We start from the raw sequence: 16,823 nt of genomic DNA, 5'->3' as shown, positions 1-16,823 counted from the left end.
GTTCCGGCAGCAGTGACCTCGTCACGCTGCTGGCCCCTGCCGGCTCCGCCTCCGCGACCGCGTCCTCTTCCGCCTCCCTGACCTCCGCGTTGAAACGCCATGGCGATCATCTCGGATCCACCACTCTTCTGGTCATCAGGGGGATTTTTCCGCTTGTTGCCGCTGCTGTTACCGTTGTCACGGTTCTTCTTCTGCTGGTGCAGGGGGACTGCTGTGGCCGCTAGGTCTCCGCCAGCGTCGTCATCGGCGGCAGTGTGATCACTGGCAATGTATATCATATCATCCAAGGTCAGGTTATTTGCGTTAGCCAAGCACGTGAGCTTGTGCCGCAGTAATCCTCCTCGCTGCAGCCCTCCTATAAAGGCGTGCATAGCCGTGGTGTGATCGACGTTCTCACACTCGTTCCTGCATGCCAGCCATCGGGTGAGGAAGTTTCTTGATGTTTCTCCCTTCTTCTGGATACATGCCTGTAAATCGCTTATCGTGGCAGGCCTTTTGTAGGTGCCCCTGAAGTGCTTTTCGAAGGCGTTCTTCAGGTCAAACCAGCAAAAGATTGAATTCTTGTCGAGGTCGCTGAGCCAGATCCGTGCTGGCCCTACAAGGTACAACTGAAGCATGCGGCATGCAATATTAGGGGTTCCTCCGGCGAAGGTTACAGCATTGTAGTAATCCTCAATCCAGGTATCCGGCCTTTCAGTGCCATCATATGTCTTCAGGTTTCCGGGTAGCTTGAGGTTCATCCTTGGCATTGGTTCCTCTCGAATCATCCTGCCGAAGCACTTTGGGCCGATGTAGTCAGATCTGTATTCGTTGAGGCGTTCCCGGGCGTCGCGCGAGCCGTTGCGGGGAGACTTTGAGCGAGAGCGAGACTTTCGACCTCCGCCTCCGCCTCCACCTCCGCCTCCACCGCTAGGTGGTGGGGAAGGAGACCTGCGAGGGGGTCGGTTTGACTTTTTGCTTCTGCCCTCTGATTCTCCGCGCCCTTCCCGGTGTTGACTCCGGCTTCGGTGGCTGCCTTCCCTGTGGTACTGGCTGCCGCCGTCGTTCCGGCTTCGGTGAGGCTCCGGCTCGCGGTCGTCGTTCCGGCTCCTCCTTGGCTCCGGCGCACGGTTGTCGTCCCGGCTCCGACGAGGCTCCGGCGTGCGCTCCCTGCTCCTGTTCCTCTCAGGTGCCACGTTGTCGCGGATGTTAATTCCACCTGGCCCGTGAGGCCTGGTGTTTCCGGCTGGACTACGACGGCGAGGGGGCGGAGGACGCGGGTATCCCCTAGGCGGAGGTGACGGATTCCGGTACTTGTTTTTACCAGAGTACATCGCATCCTTTCCCTTGTTCGGATCTGACGGTGGCGTCTTTGATGGTACGGGGATCGGATTTGGGTGTTCCCTGGTTTTCCTTCTGCGTTCCGAGGATCCGGTGTGTGATTCGTCATCCGGTCGCCGATCAACGCGGGCGTCTTTCTGCGCGGTAGATATACAGTTATCCGGATTGGATTCCAACCTGCGCGAAGTATCCGCCTTGCTTTGCTGCTGCATTGCTGAAGCGACGAGTGTGCGAAGATAGTTGATATCAACCTCTTCGTCCTTCTTCTGCAGTAGTTCCGCAGTTTTTAGCATGTTGTCCTTTGGGGTTTCCAGCGGTCGGTGCTCGGCGGGCGTGGCGAAGTTGATCCTGCGAGGCGGGATTGCTTCTCTAACAATTCGATCGGCCTCCGCCTGCGCATAGGTCATTTTTACTTCCCACTCTCTCGCCATTCCCTTGACCTGCTCGAGTGTAGCGGCAATTTCGCGATCCTGTCTGTCGAAAGTTTCCGCCAGACCCGCAGCTTGCTCCTTTTCTTCCCTTAATGCGGCTTCGGTATCGGCGAGCTTCTTGGCTGTGGCCAGCATTTCCTGTCTGGTGGCCTCTAGAGCCTCCAGATCTGCGGCGTCGCCCGGAGTTATAGGCTTGTTAAGAACTGCTCGCGCCATCATCTCCTCAGCTGACAGGATTTCCTCCGAGGAAGAATCCCTGTGAGGTCGCACCCGAGAAATTGGAGATCCTCGGTGGGATGGTTGAGGGTCAGATTGGCTGGTTGGTTCTTCAGATCCAGATTGTCCCTGCACTGCTATTGTTGCGAGAACCTGCTTAGGCTGGGCGGAGTCGACTTCAGGCTGATCACTGTATCCGCATTCCCTTATCTTGTGAACGAAGTCATCAGACTCCATGGAGGGGGTATCTCCCGAAATTGGGCTCAGACTGCCCAAAATCGACTCTTCAACCGGAGTTTCGCTTTCTCCGACAAGCTCAGCTTGATCCGGATCCGCGTTGTGTTCCGGTGCTTCTACCTGCTCAGGACCAGCTCCGTCTTCTTGAGGGGTGGTTCCGGCGGTATGGGCCAAGAAGTGTACGAAGTGGCACCTCTGCTTCTCTAACACCTGGGAGACCCAGGCGGATCTGTATTGGTCTTCCACCGTTGTTTCCTGCTCAGGGGCGGATTGGGTGGGCTTTGAAATTTCCAGATCTAAGGCGGAGTCTTCGTTGGGAAGCTCCTGCATCTCAGATCGGATCTTCGCGACGGCGTCCAGCTCTGCGGCGGTCGCGTCTGCGCTACTTACCAGTGGGTTTCCGTCGAAATCGACGGTTTCCCCGATGAAGATATGTATGCCGCCAATTGGGACGATGGAGAGCTTGACGGGGTTTGTCTTAGCCGGAATCCAGCACTCATCCGGAGGGACGATCGGAAGGTTTCTGGCGTAAAGGACGCGCCCCACGGCGATGGTGTCGTCGTAGCTTCCCATGGCGGAACCCTCCCGGTTCCGGCCTCCAGACGCCGCAGGCCCCACGGTGGGCGCCAACTGTCGTTGCCTAATCGACGGTACCTCGGAGGAGGGATCCTCACGAGGGGGAGAAGAAGTGGGGGCCATAGGGCGGAGTGCACACGGGACGGTGGTACGCGAGTTACCCAGCTTCGGAACACCTGCACGATGACAGGGCCTACTGCTGCTTGTCTGGAATTATCTGGGCGCTTTCGCGTTGTTACAATGAGTTGTGGTTGTGCCTCTAGGGCTCCCGGGATCCGGCTTATATAGGCGCTCGGATCTAGGGTTTACATGGAGAGTCCTAGCCGGAATACAAGTTGCCTAACTACGGTACAAAGTCTTGCCGTGTACGTCAAGGATCCGCCTTCCTTCTAGGTCACGCTGGATCCGGATACTTCATGGGCCTTCACGGATCCGGCCTCCTTCGTAGGTCGGTTAGGATCCGGCTCCTCGTTCCTGAGCTGGACTTCATCCTTTGTGATCTACAGCAACTGGGCCGCCCGATGGGCCACATGCCTCATCACCAACTATGGGCCACCCGGGCTTGCCGGATCTAGGCCATGCCGTTGATATACCCATAAAGTATACCCACAACACCGCTCGTCCCCAACCTCCACACTAGGCCGTCCCGAGTTCCCGACCATGTCTTTCCCCCGATGGGAATCCACCGCCGGCCTCCCCCGCTCCGCTCCCCACTGGCGGCTAGGCTCCTGCCTCCCAACCCTCCCCTCCCATCCCCGCAGGCAAGTCGCTGCCGTCGCCTCCCCGCCACACCACCCACCGTCGTCGCCCGCACCTGCAACCGATGTCGCGGACCCCCCACCCGTGCGCGTTCGCCGATCTGAGGCTCGCGCGCTGCCGCTTGATGGTCCGCGCCACCGCCGATTGGAGGTCTTCGCGCGGAGCCGCTCACCGCCGCCTCGAGGATCCCCAGGCCGTCGACTTGAGGCTTGCGCGCTGCCGCCTCAAGGGCCGCGCCGCCACCACCTGGAGGTCCTCGCGCGCGGCCGGTAGGAGGTCCTCTCTTCTTCTTTTAAACATAAGGCCCCACGGCCCGGCTTTATATATAAAGCCATACGGCAACCACGAAGTTTAGCGAGTACATGATACAACCACCGGCTTCCTCGAGCCCCATACCACATACTAAGACGAATAATCCGCACGCTACGATAGCATATTACATAGTACTTGGTCCATGCCGGCTAACACATAAGAAACAACGAGGATATGGCAGGTCCTCTCTTCTTCCCCGCGACCGGCAGGTCCCCTTCTTCCCCGTGACCAGTGGTCTCCTTTCTTCCCTACGGCGGCCCGCGGCCCCTTCTTCCCCATGGCCGGCGGCTCCCCTGCTTCCCTCTGCGGCCTATGCACTTTCTCCGGCAACGCCTCCGCGTCCATGCAGCACAACGCCCAGGCCGTGATTGTCAGCTGCATCTTATCGAGTAGGTCGCCCGCCTGCTGCTCTTACTTTGTTGTGCTCTCGTGCGCAGCAGCTACTGCTTTTCTCTCTATTTGAGCCTGCTTCTCCAGTTATGCTGCTAGGTGATGCTCCTGTTCCTATAATATATATTGCTCAGCAGCAGCAGTGTAAGTGGCTTCCCTTGGAAGTACAAGGAAAACAGATGAGAAATCGTCCACTCTTCTCCTTTGATTCTACATCCACAGCAGTGCAAGCGTGTCAATGCAGGTACTGTCATTGTTGGTTAGTACAAGTACGGAAGAGTTTTTAATTCCTGCAGCCTTTTATCGCTGCCTCTTTTGATTAAATTTCCTTGTGCATGCGAGTAATGTCATGACCATGTTTCTTGGTGCGCTTGCAAGAAGGAAGACTGAAGAAATGCGCAGGCGTCCTTCTCTCAGTCTTTTGGTGCAGCCACGGTAGAAATCCTTGTCCTGGATGGACAGGTACTGGGATGCAGTAGAAGCAGAGGGGAGCAGGGACGGAGCTAAGGGGGGACAGAAAGCTAAAACCAAGCAGTAAAGCCCATCATGGAAGAGAAAGGGGCTAGGATGGCAGCGATCTAGTTACCACTTACCAGCGACAGAACGCATCCCTTCGACGTTTCGTTTCTGCTGCATTTGGCGGCTGACGACGCAGACAATTTGATATCCTATGACAGTGAGAATTCCATAAAATGAACTATGATGGTGAGAACTGAGAAGAGAGCAGCGAGTTGTGATCCACAGCTGCAAGGCCGGCCGGCCACGAGATCAGTATGAGCGGCATTGAGGAGACAAGGAAAAGGGTATTTTAACTCATCTATAATTTAATTTTGGTCTTGCTTAGTAGATCAGTATGAGCGGCGATAAGGAGTATTTGTTTTTGTCTCATATCCAAAGATTAGATTACTGTTGTATGCCTTTAAAACTTTAGAAGTAGAACGGTAGAAGCTACAGACATCAACCATCCATTGGGAATTTTTGATTGCTCGCATGTGTTTGTGTAGACATGGAGAAAAAGAGCGCCAGATCAATTCATAATAGGTTCAACCTTTCTGGTTCATTAACTTACTAATTCAACATGTCTTCTGAACATATAGTGAAATTCAAATTCGCCAGACCATGTCCCCACTGACGACGCGGTTCCCACTCTGCCCAGCTCTCTGCCTTTCTCTCCATGGCCACCGTCATTTTCTTCTATGGAGTACTTTTTTTCTTGTTAGCTCAGTTCAGATCTGCATCAACCTGAACTGCTGACCAACATCCCTCTGAACTTTTAATGAACATGGTTCTGTACTTTGTTTGATCATTAGGTAGTTTCTTTTATATTATACATGCACTTCTGAATTTTTGTACCTGAACTTCGCTGTGATATAGTGTTATATTTCTGACAGTTGTTGATTTGAACTTCCCTGTGATGCCATAGAGCTTGACATGCCGTCGCAGCAGCCAGCTGATGGAAGCCAATGGGTAACTGGTACACGCCGACGAGCCAGCCGGAGGATGTCCTCTAGCAGCTGGAGTGCGGAGCCAACAGGAGGATGCACAAGGCTGCTGCCCTGGGTAAAGCTTTGCTGAACCACGACGAGCGCCTTGTCGCAGCAATACAGTGAAGTTCCACCTCCTGCTGCTATAACATGATGCAAAAGAAAAGCTCATTGGCTGTGTTCTGACTTGCTTGTTTGGATTGATTTGTTGTTGCTGCAATACTTGAATGAAGGTCCTAGTTTCAGTTAAAAACATGTGTCTAGCTTGAGCTTGGATAACGTTGTGTTGTGAATCAAATCCCATCTGTCACACAGCAGCTGTGCCCATGTCTAGCGACGGTCAGCCTGCTTCTCTTGCCGTCGACCTGGTACTCCCAGGCAGCAACATCTCCTGTTTCTACCCTTATTGGTTTTTTCGTTCGTATGTGCTGGTTTAGGATGTCACCTTGCTCGACAAAGCGACAACGTCGAAGATGCGACCAATCCTACCATGGCCGTTAATCGGTAAATGAGTAAGCAGAAATCAGAATCCTTTGAATTGAACTTAAAGCATCACAAGGTGTCGGCCATGGAAATACTATTGTTCCCACCTCTGTATTAGAGTTTTCTTCCAAATACGGATCATTCTAGGATTTAGGTGAAACGATCTTACCAAATACTTCAGCTCCATGCACTGAATTTTTTTACTGGAGTAATGACCAGTGCTAACAGAATTTTCCTTTCTGGCAACGACGGGTCAGGATGTTGGTCATTCATGTTTTAGCTTTTGTTCTATATATATTATACGTTGTATTGTATGTAAGTGTATGCGACTAGTGTACGAGATATACATGCCAACAATATTCGCGTTCCATGATTAAACCTAATTCTGAACTCGGTAATCTGTCACCGCCTCTCGTTTGGCCGCCGTATAGGACTTTGATTTCTAAAGTGAAATTGGACGAATATGCAACAACAGTATGAAAGAATAAAATCTAAATTGGACTTTGATTTTTGGGTTTTTCAAACATAAGTAAACAGTAAACAAATAAAAGTAAATAAAAACTTAAAACTAAAAATAAGATAGCTAACAAGGTCTCTAGTAACCTTACCAGAATAGCGAAATTGCTTCCCCGACAATGGCGCCAGAAAAAGGTTGATACTTCTGATCCGGATTACGGATTGTAGTATGGTAAGCTTTTTCCCTAGAAGACCTAGGTTTAATCGAACATTGGGAAGTACTGCTAAATGGTGTATGAAGAAAACGTCTACAAGACTTTGCTAGTGTATTTTATCTTCAGTTTACCGGACCTATCTAGTTTACTGTTAGAGGGGTTGTGTTCAATGATGCAAATAGGCGAGGGTTAAGGTTCCACCTGCAGCTAAGCATACATATATAAATTAAACTCATATGTGTAACAAATAAAATATAGATAAGAGATTTGTGGGTAGCACATCCGTAAATACCCTTGCCCCTAAAGCCAGAGGTGACAAGAGCATAATGGTTCAACCATTTTCCTCACAGCCGCAAGCAACAAACATTATTAAGTAAATACAGATCAAAGCCTTAAGCTAGATGATTGTACTATGATCCCGAACGAATCACTAAACATGTACCGGTAATTTCCCCTTTATCACCGAGGTTTCGCGCGTACACGCCGTTCTCCACTCATCTCACCTCTTCCCTTGATCCTCTCAAATGACATGGGTACCTGCAGATCATAAAAAACGAGGCAAAGAGATAAGGATACAAGATCGTAAAACTCCTATTCAATCCTTACACTAACATAAGATTAGATGCACATAGATGCCGCAAGGATTCACCCCAACCCGCAGCCCGTGAGGACTACTCACATATAGTATCAAGAGCAAGATCAAACATAAAAATTATTGTGCAAAATACTAAGATTGAAATCAAAATATTCTTACAATAGTCACCAATTTTCATGGAGATCTTTATTACAATGGTGTTGGCTATGGCTATGGAAGAGATGCATGATGGAATGGATGAACTATGGGAATGGATCTCCTTCGGTGTGTTGCAGATGGATGTGGTGGATGGCGGCTCTGTTTGGCAACAAATGGCTATCTTTTCAGCATCGGTCACTTCACGACTTTTATAGTGTTTGACCTCGAGAACGCAGCGGCACACGGTACAGGCAGACGGTACGGCGGGGCTTGCCCGTACCGGTGCCTGTTAAAGCCCATGTAACCGCCTTTCCGAGCGTAGTAAACTTTGACATGCTCCTGACGCGATTTTCTTCAGTAATTGTAGGTCAATTTGCCATTATGACATGATATCCTGCACAACATCCAAAAATAGAAGAGATTGCACATCTTTGCGTTGATTAGGCATTAGTGGCAAGTTGAGAGGCAAACTTAGTCAATTTCTTGACTTAGCTAGAGGTTTAAACGCGAGAAAATATGGCATATTTTATAACCATCATATCCCAGCTACACTACCTGACCGGTAAGAAAGAAACTCCGTCAAGAAACAAACATTAATCTTGTGCATTCCACTTGATCTATATGATGACGATCTTGACCGCAACAAGATGGAACACATCTTTTTGATTGTTCTTGATAGATAAAGTCTTACGGATTGCTGCTCCATAATCTACTGCTGGAGAGCTTATTCTTCGGTGCATCTTCATATAACCATGATTACCATATGGGATGACAAGCTTAAAGCTCATGATCTTCTCATGATGGCTCATCTTGAACATGAACACCATTTTTTCTTTCTCCATCTTATTGATGTCTTGAATATACACATGAGAGTCCACTCAATCTTCTTCAAGACATACTTGTAACTTGATATTCTTCATTTTATCCTTCTTTTTTTTTTTTGAGAAACACAGTACAAACGCAGACGCTCACATACACGCGTATACACTCACCCCTATGAACGCACACACGCACACCCTACCCCTCTGAGCATCTCCGGAAGACTGAGCCGGCGGATTGGATCTTGAAATTGACGAACCTTCTTGCAACAATGAAGCCAACATATGGTTGAAGGATTGACTATGGATAAATCTTATAAATAAAACTCATTGCTAACATTAGTGCTGATGATTGACCGAAACCCGGCGCACCCTGACCATATCTGGTTAAATCAAAACAAAAAAGAATATTTAGCAAGAGATACAACGAGATCTCGTAGAGTCCACTTCCAGATATAACGTCACAGGTCGGGGCAAGGGATTACTCGAAGGAGCTCAATATCTTGAAAAATTGAGAAAAGGATGACGAGGACACCATGAGGCTAGCTACAGAGTGCGCAGAGACGGCAGCGAATGCCCTGAACGTTCCTGTGACAGACGACCAAGCACGGAAGATGGACAAAAGCACGGAAGGTGGATAGAAACGGCATGTACACGGTCATTGCACGCCCGCGAACCAGGCACATGCCGATCGTAGTCACTACGGACACTGTCTTGGAGAGCCCGAGACTGCGACGGCTGAGAGAACATGGCCCTCTGCGGCGATGCCAGCGAGCCGGAATATGGTCGGCTGTAGTTGACCAATGCGTCAATGCGAGTGACTTGCTCCAAACCAGCATCCGGTCGATCTCCGGTGGCAGCTGACAACACCCATGAGGACGAACCTGACACCGGCGAGCAGCCTGCCAGCGATGACTACGACGAAGTACGACGCAAGAGTGTTCTCGCCCACCTGGAAGTTGGCAGTCGCGAGGCCGATGGAAGATCCTGGATGAGGTCTCCATGAGTCTGCCCAATGTGAAGTAGCGCTTACGTCTGTGAAAATAACATACTTTCTGCACTCTGTAGTCTTGCACACATCCCGACACACCTTTGGATGGTCAAGATACTGGGCGCAACTGGAGCAAAAACTCCATGCCCTAAATCAAGAGTTCATACATTGTGTATATCCTTCTTAAAAGTCAAACCCACCGAAATATAATACTACTCCGTATCAACATCTAACCCACCGGGCCTTGCATATATTCATAGCACATCATGCACTTGCATAAAGTAAATTAAGCTGACTATACTGTCATGTTTGCCATCACAACAGTTTCAGTCCGCAGACAGCCATAAACATACAAACTTCAATATTCAGTTGCAGCAAGACAGGAAGAGGTAATAATGATAATTAGCTAAAAGTGCATAGATCCAGTGAGATTTAAACAGCAAAAAACAATAAACATACACTGCATGCCAGGTTTTCGAAATAGGACCATCAAACTAACCGCAAAAGCTTCAATGCTCCCATCCAGCTCCGTGTGCAAATGAAGCCACCACTTAGAGCATCTCCCAAGTGATACCCAAGGGTTGCACTTGCACGCTGAAATCACTGGCCATCGCGGTACAACATGCTTGGGTACAGCCAGAGGGGCTGCAGCCTTCGGCACCAGGCTCTCATGTATCTAAGCGAGGGATTGTCATCGTCTCCCAGCGAGTATACACTCCAAGCTGGAGAGTAACGGGCATAGTACAAACACTTGCTTCTCCCTCCCCACCGTTCTGGGCCCATGAAAGAAACCGGTGGGCTCATCACATGGCCCCCTAGAAAGAGAGCCCAGCTGTCCAGGTTTTTCATCTCTACCCATTTTGCAGGCTTGGTTGACATGTCGAGGTGGTCGATCTGAAAACGGGTAACTCTGAGAAGAATGTCACCGCAGACCACTAGCCATGAGTAATTCTGGTTACATAAAAATCTGAAACCGGGCAACTTTGTAATTGCTATCTCCTGCAGACCAAGTTGGGGGGCCAGCTGTAGCCTGTAGATTCTATTACCATAATCCATGGCGATGAACTGACCATTGAACTCCACAATCTGACACAACCATTTATTAGAGAGTTGGAGTTCATACCAAGAGTCGCTTCCAACTGGCCAATCAAGTAGTGAAAATCTAGTATTGACAAGGAGGTGTGAGTTGGGTGATGCAAGGGGAGCTGTTAGAAAACCACAAAAGTGCTTAATGTAGGAAGACTGCTCAGAGCTACTGTATGATACCCCAGGTGGATGTGAAAACTCGGGAACGCTTAACTCACCACACTCAATGCTAAGCGGGAAATGTGGAGGTGAAACCTTGGTACCACTGAACGGATCAACAACAAGACAATGTTGACCGCTGCAAAAGATAAGTTGACCATAGGAAGAGCCAGCAAAATACATCTCATGCAGAGTTTCTTCATCAATCTGGCAGTGCATGGTGGTGTTTGGTTTGGCTGGATCAATGACCTTACATGTCCGTAGCTTCTGATGACCATTGTCGGAAGGAATATGAGGAGCAGGGACACGGATATTAGGTTGGATGAGGAGAGGTGGGCATAAGGTGTATTTGGATGGGTATGAAGAGAATGCAGCACGCCATGGCGGGCAGGTTGCAGCAAATGCGAGAATGTCACGGAGGGAGCTTAACAGAGGCAAAATAGAGTGCAGCAGTTCATGTGGGAGATCTTTCCAACCTTGGAGTCCGCACACAACAAGATGTGTGGAGGCAGAGGCGACAAACCAATTGTTTGGTGTTTGCATGATGGCAAACTATCTGCAACACATAGTGAATTCAAGGCAAGCAGATTAGAGAGGGCAAAGAAAAATATCTATATATATAATAGATGTGTAGAACACCTATGCCTATCTATGGTTTTAGCATGCATCTTCCACGGATGAGATTAAAATAAAAAATTGTTACGTCCTCAAACATGGGTCATGTAAAAATACCAATGTTGACACATACAATCAATTCTAACAGGTTCCGTGTCTAGCCGTGCAAGCCAAATCAATCTGAAGAACCAGCCAGCCCAAATAGTAACCTAATTAAGTTGATTCAGATGACATATACAACTAGATGATTCCCCGCACCTTAGTGCGGGAACACTCGTAACCGTGTATATATGAAATATTTGTATTGTATGCCAAACAAAAATTATACTCTGTAGAAAATATCAAATTTCTAGATGAAAAAATAATGTAAGCGAAGCAATAATTTGACAAACACCTGTAGGGCAGAAGAAACATGAGTACCTAATACCGCAATCTAGTATACCAAAATTTAATGTTGAGCATCAACCATCAGGTGAATCGGTATGCATCGGGCATGGATGAGTTGCTTAAATGAGTCGCAATGTGGACAAAAGAAACAGACTACCTAGTCACACACACCGAAGAAAAGGGTAGAAGAATAGACATGCAAATGTACTGCTCGACCATGAGCCTGGAGCTGCACCATGGTCCATGCACAGGCAAGCGGGGAAACAGATTCCCTTTTGCAGCCTAGCAGGGTGCTACCCACCCTGATAGAGATAGGCAGCACGATTGGCATTCTAAAGCGTCGTCCCCTGGTCCCCAAGTCAATACGTGAGTACCTAACCAGGCGGGGCGCAGGGATTCATAGCACAATGACCACGGCAGCAGAAACTGTCAATCAGCGCGGAGCGCGGACAAAATCGGCTCTCTTGTTAGAGAAGACGGGAAGACTACGGGAATGGAAGGAGAGAGCAGCTTCTATAAATAACAATCCTATGAGTTCTCTTGGGAAGACGAAGGGAAGAAAATTCATCAATGTGTGAATCTAATGGAAACGGATAAGTGGGCAGTAATTTAGGAGTTAGAACAGTGTTGCAGCTGAGAAGATGTGTCGACGTGGAGAAAATATCTAAGGAGATAACAATAGGATACATAATGCGTTGACTGTGAGATGCTGACATGTCTTGGGGGAAAAATCGACCGGTGGCATGGCTTCACCGGATGGCCTGGCATACAACTCAATTGAAACGGATTGAAGAAACGGGACCGGTGATGTGACATTCTTGCATGTTAAGAGAATTCAACTTAGTGGGTCCTATTTAGAGATATTACAGTTTATAGATACGTTACTTGGAAGCAGAAAATAACAAAGCCCACGCAGTCCAAATCTATTAGAAGGACACAGAGAGAATACAATTTGCTCTGTGGTATATAGCTGGGAATGAAAATCGAAGATAAACGATGTCAACATTAATTATAAACTAAGATATGGAGACAAAACAATCTTCTCTGGCGTATACGTCCGTCCCCAAATCAACATTTGATGGATCCCACCATGTTGGCACATGCTGGTCCAGGCGCCACCTACAAATTTGATTTTCTGCTTGCTTCGGTACTAACTTCTATGGTTTGGAACAAGTAGAAAACATGGTCATGGACTTGGCGGGCTTAGGAAGAAGATGACATCAATGTGTCATAGAAAGTGTCAAGAGTCATCCTGTGTCCAGCAGCTGGCTAGCTCGCTCCAAACCTACATATATGCATTTGAGACATACTTGTCCGACATATTTGTCTCCTGCATGTGCCTTACTAGTTTTGTAGATTGGAGGGATATGAAAAATATGCAATTATTCGACTTATAGGTATTGTACTTATTTGTGTTCACACGAGAAAGTGTTGGACTTTCCCTAAGAGAATCCAATTGATTAAGAATTAATAAATGTCTAACTGTGTTTACGCATAACTATGAACATCTAAAGGCTATGATCAAGTATAATAAGGGTATACTAGAACGATTTGCACACATTGTTATATCCATGTGTGCTAAAAAGGTAACACATATCTAATGTCTCCAATTTGGGTTCAAATTATATTGTCAAGAATTTCTTACATCTTACTTCAAAAACGAACACTACACTAACATTGAGCTATGATTAATTCAATACATAAAATTCAAACCGAATCGAAATTCATAAATAGCTTGATTTAATAATAAATTTCTTACAAATGTAATAATTGCATGTATATAATAAACTTGCCTAAAAACTGAAATCTGGAGAGAATAGTAAAGAGCATTGAAATTTTGATTTCCATTTTTAGCTTTTAATATTTTGTGATGAAGGACCGGTGTTAGTGTAACATAATAAAAATTGGAATGTTCCTTAAATAAGCATTCCGTTGAATGTATAAAACCACGGGTCAACACAAACAGAACATTAATGTAAAATAATCGGCATGGATGAAAAATTGATGCCTTGATGGTAACTAACAAAGTTCATGGCGGTCAAGAGCTGCAGAGCAATGGTGCATCTAAAAGAATGAAAGAGTAACTGCATATAAGGCATGCATGTAGTCGTTTATGAAGAGTCAGCACATTCATTGAATTATACTTTATATATACATATACAAGCTAAATTATCAGGCGGATTAAGGAAGCATATTGATGTTGTGGCTATAAAAATAATGGTTGGAAGAAACAATAGACAAAGAAAATGAGTACGATAAGGTATGAAATTATCATGAGATTGTGTAAAACATAATATTTAAGCCTTTCTATGATAGTACAGATAATTATAGAGGCAATTAGATTAAGATGAGCATGGGTGGAAGCATACAGTTACATGATATTGCAGCCATCAAGAAATTCAACTGCAATACCAAAAGTGATGAGTTGTGTAGAGCAAAATAACACAAGGTTTAAGCATGGGAATGGGCGGGTCTAGCGTGTAGCCAACGGGGGCAGCTTCCCCCACTCAACATTTGAGTTCCCTTGTAATAGAAAGCATAGATTGTGATTTGTCCCCACTTAGCAAAGTGATTTTTCTCTATTTGGAACATATTTGGCCCCTCTTAAATTGTGTTCAGGGTCCGCTGCCGAGCATGGGCCATCTATGTAAAATTCTTATAAGGTCATCTTGATAGAATACAAATCATGGCTGAGAAGTGGAAAAGATAGCCAGAGATTATTCTGACATTATATGGTGTAACATAGAAGACGCATATCTCAATGACACTTTTGTTATCACTGTAATAGGTCCTCAGAAAAAACCTGATACACTAAATGTAAATATATATATTTATACGTTTATTCCAAAATGTAATCATGTTTCTGCAGATGTACATATTTCTAAAATATTTATAATATGCATATATGTTTTTGAATTGTGAATTAACATTAATGTAGCATGTAGCATGGAAATCAGCTTTAATATATTTTGTAATGAGTTATACATATATATGTGATCCATACACATAAGAAATTTTATCCAATATGTTACAGAGTAACTCTAGCCCCACATATGCGTGGGGCACCAAGTTAGTTTAATTTATGCCTATATTTTGTTTCCGAGAAAATCGTATCATCTACATATCAAAAAGTTTGCACCATTGTACAAAGATCGATTTTGTCCCGTGAGGATGAGATAATAACATGGGCACAGGAAATAAGGTTCATCTGAAAAAATATCTACATCCAGCTAAAGCCCCTTTGTGGAGCCCATATGTTTATTTGGAGCATGAGAACAAAAGATGACGGCTGCTAAAGCCACAAAAGGCAAGATTCCCAGTTTGCTCCAGTAACCATGTATACTTGTAAGCAAATTTGTTGTTTTTTAAATCTCAGCACGGTTAAGATTCATACGGGCACGTGTCTGTCCACACCACCACTAGGGTCCCACTAGATGACCTATGAACTAGAGAAAGAAAAAACTCCAATCCCAATTTATTCCAGTAACCATGTATACTTGTAAGAAAATTTGTTGTTTCTAAACTTTCAGGACCGTTAAGTTTCATACGAGCACGTGTTGTTCGACTGCCCATTCTTCGCTGACAAAAGGTCATAGTAACTGAAAAATAACTCTGGCCCAGAAGCTTTTCGTTCTAGTGCATAGTTCATCTTCCCCACTTTCGGTTCTTGATTTAGCCCTTCCAATCTGGACCCCCTCCTAATTTAGCGGCCCCATACGAGGAGTGTGCATCGATCCCCTTCCCCTTTTGCATTACACGCAAAGTGACACCCCGGAAACACCACCAAATGCCGCCAGATTGAATGATGAGATCTATGCAATTTTTTGCCCCAGTCAGTAAATATTTCTGGGCAAATTAATGGCCGCGGATCGGAAACTACTGGAGAAATCAACTCAATCTTTTCTAACTGGAACACAACACGCATGAATTGCACGAGGGGCGAACCAAGAAAGTTACAGAAAATAGGGATTAAAATGTGCGGGCAAGGGACATGGAGAGGGAGAGGAGGAAGAAGACCTCGTGGAGGTGGCGACGCCGAGGAGGTTGCAGTTGCCGGATGACGCCACTTTGCCCGGCGCGCGGTGGATCGGAAGGAGAGGCGACGCCGACGGTGCGGCGGCCTCCCTGCTCTGTTTCGCTTCGCTAGTGTAGTGTGACCGAGTTGGAATTTGCTGGGCTGGGCCAGCACCGTGAACCTGCCTGCATTTTACGCGTTGCCATCGCGCGCCGCCTGGGCACGTCGTCATCTCTCCTGCACACGTGACCGTCAGTCGTATCCACGGAGTACAATATTTCTTACGACCATCTCTAGCAATTAATAATTAAATTTTGAAATTTGTTGTTAAGGGAAAACCCTAGCCCATATCTTCCACTTTCCAGCCGCCACCTTCCCCTTCCTCTTTTTCTTTCTTTGCGAACACCACCGCGCGCTGTCGCTACAGCCTCGCCATCGCCCCAGTGTTTCAAGCCACCCGAGCAGCGCTGCCACCACCAATCGACGCGCCTCGATCTCCTCTACCCTCTTGTGCAAGGAATCGAAGTGCGAGGCCCTCAATCGAACGGAAGATCGCCATTTCTTCTTCGTCCCCGACGGAGAAAAACCGTCGTTCTGGCCTCCGTGGTCCTCCTACCTTACTGGGGACCACACCATCGCCTTCCTGGTAACATGGCGCATCCCCTAGAGACCTTCTGCCTCCCCTTTGCTTCCTGGTTCGGCTTTCTGACGGTGTCCGCCGTGTTTCCGCCGCAGGACCTCGACGCCGGTGAGGTCTCCAGTGGTCCCCGACGATAGCGCCACCCTCTTCTAGTTCACGTCGACGAGAGGCGCCGAACGCACCCACGCGCGCATCCAGGGACGCTCTGCATCGCCCGCGCGCCACCGTGTCGACCGCCGGTGGTCACCGCCTACATCGACGCGCACGCAAGGTTGGCCACATCATCGTCCTCGTCAGCGCCAGCGTAGCCCCTGGTCCCACCTGCAAGCGACACGGGCTAGAGTACCTCTCGGTGAGAAAAACTTCACATATCCAGATCTGTATCTTTTGCAACCGGCCCCCTTCTAATTCTTTTGCTTGAACCTGTAGTCCCTGGTCTAACTGTTTTCAAGAGAACCCCCTAGACCTATCTGAAATTAACCCGGGGTGCTTCCTCCTTT

At 47.4% G+C, this 16,823-nt stretch overlaps 1 protein-coding gene and 1 long non-coding RNA gene across 4 annotated transcripts; one reads left to right on the top strand and one right to left on the bottom strand.

The window, feature by feature from the left end:
- The first annotated feature begins 3,986 nt into the window (after nt 1–3,986).
- Nucleotides 3,987–6,033, top strand: LOC127316592 (uncharacterized). 3 transcript variants are annotated; one of them, XR_007860501.1, is made up of 4 exons: nt 3,987–4,240; nt 4,329–4,485; nt 4,623–5,044; nt 5,665–6,033. It is a non-coding gene; the product is annotated as an uncharacterized lncRNA (long non-coding RNA). The 3 variants fall into 3 exon arrangements; XR_007860500.1 differs by having other exon boundaries at nt 3,987–4,485; XR_011749531.1 differs by having other exon boundaries at nt 3,987–4,485; nt 4,620–5,044.
- Nucleotides 6,034–9,765: 3,732 nt separating this feature from the next.
- LOC127316594 (uncharacterized) lies at nt 9,766–15,825 on the bottom strand. Its single transcript, XM_051347036.2, has 2 exons — nt 15,686–15,825; nt 9,766–11,222 (listed from the first exon to the last, which is right to left on the bottom strand). The coding sequence occupies exon 2, from the start codon at nt 11,207–11,209 to the stop codon at nt 10,022–10,024; it is 1,188 nt and encodes a 395-aa protein (XP_051202996.1). The 5' UTR covers nt 11,210–11,222; nt 15,686–15,825; the 3' UTR covers nt 9,766–10,021.
- Nucleotides 15,826–16,823: the final 998 nt, after the last annotated feature.

Source organism: Lolium perenne, chromosome 7 (genome assembly GCF_019359855.2).
Source record: "Lolium perenne isolate Kyuss_39 chromosome 7, Kyuss_2.0, whole genome shotgun sequence".
Lineage (NCBI taxonomy): Eukaryota > Viridiplantae > Streptophyta > Magnoliopsida > Poales > Poaceae > Lolium > Lolium perenne.
The sequence above is the reverse complement of the archived record's forward strand: the minus strand, read 5'-3'. Positions and strand labels throughout refer to the sequence as shown.

Bases quoted from the DNA above. Each gene is read 5' to 3' on its own strand.
- LOC127316594 (XM_051347036.2), bottom strand. From the start codon at position 11,209: ATGCAAACACCAAACAATTGGTTTGTCGCCTCTGCCTCCACACATCTT.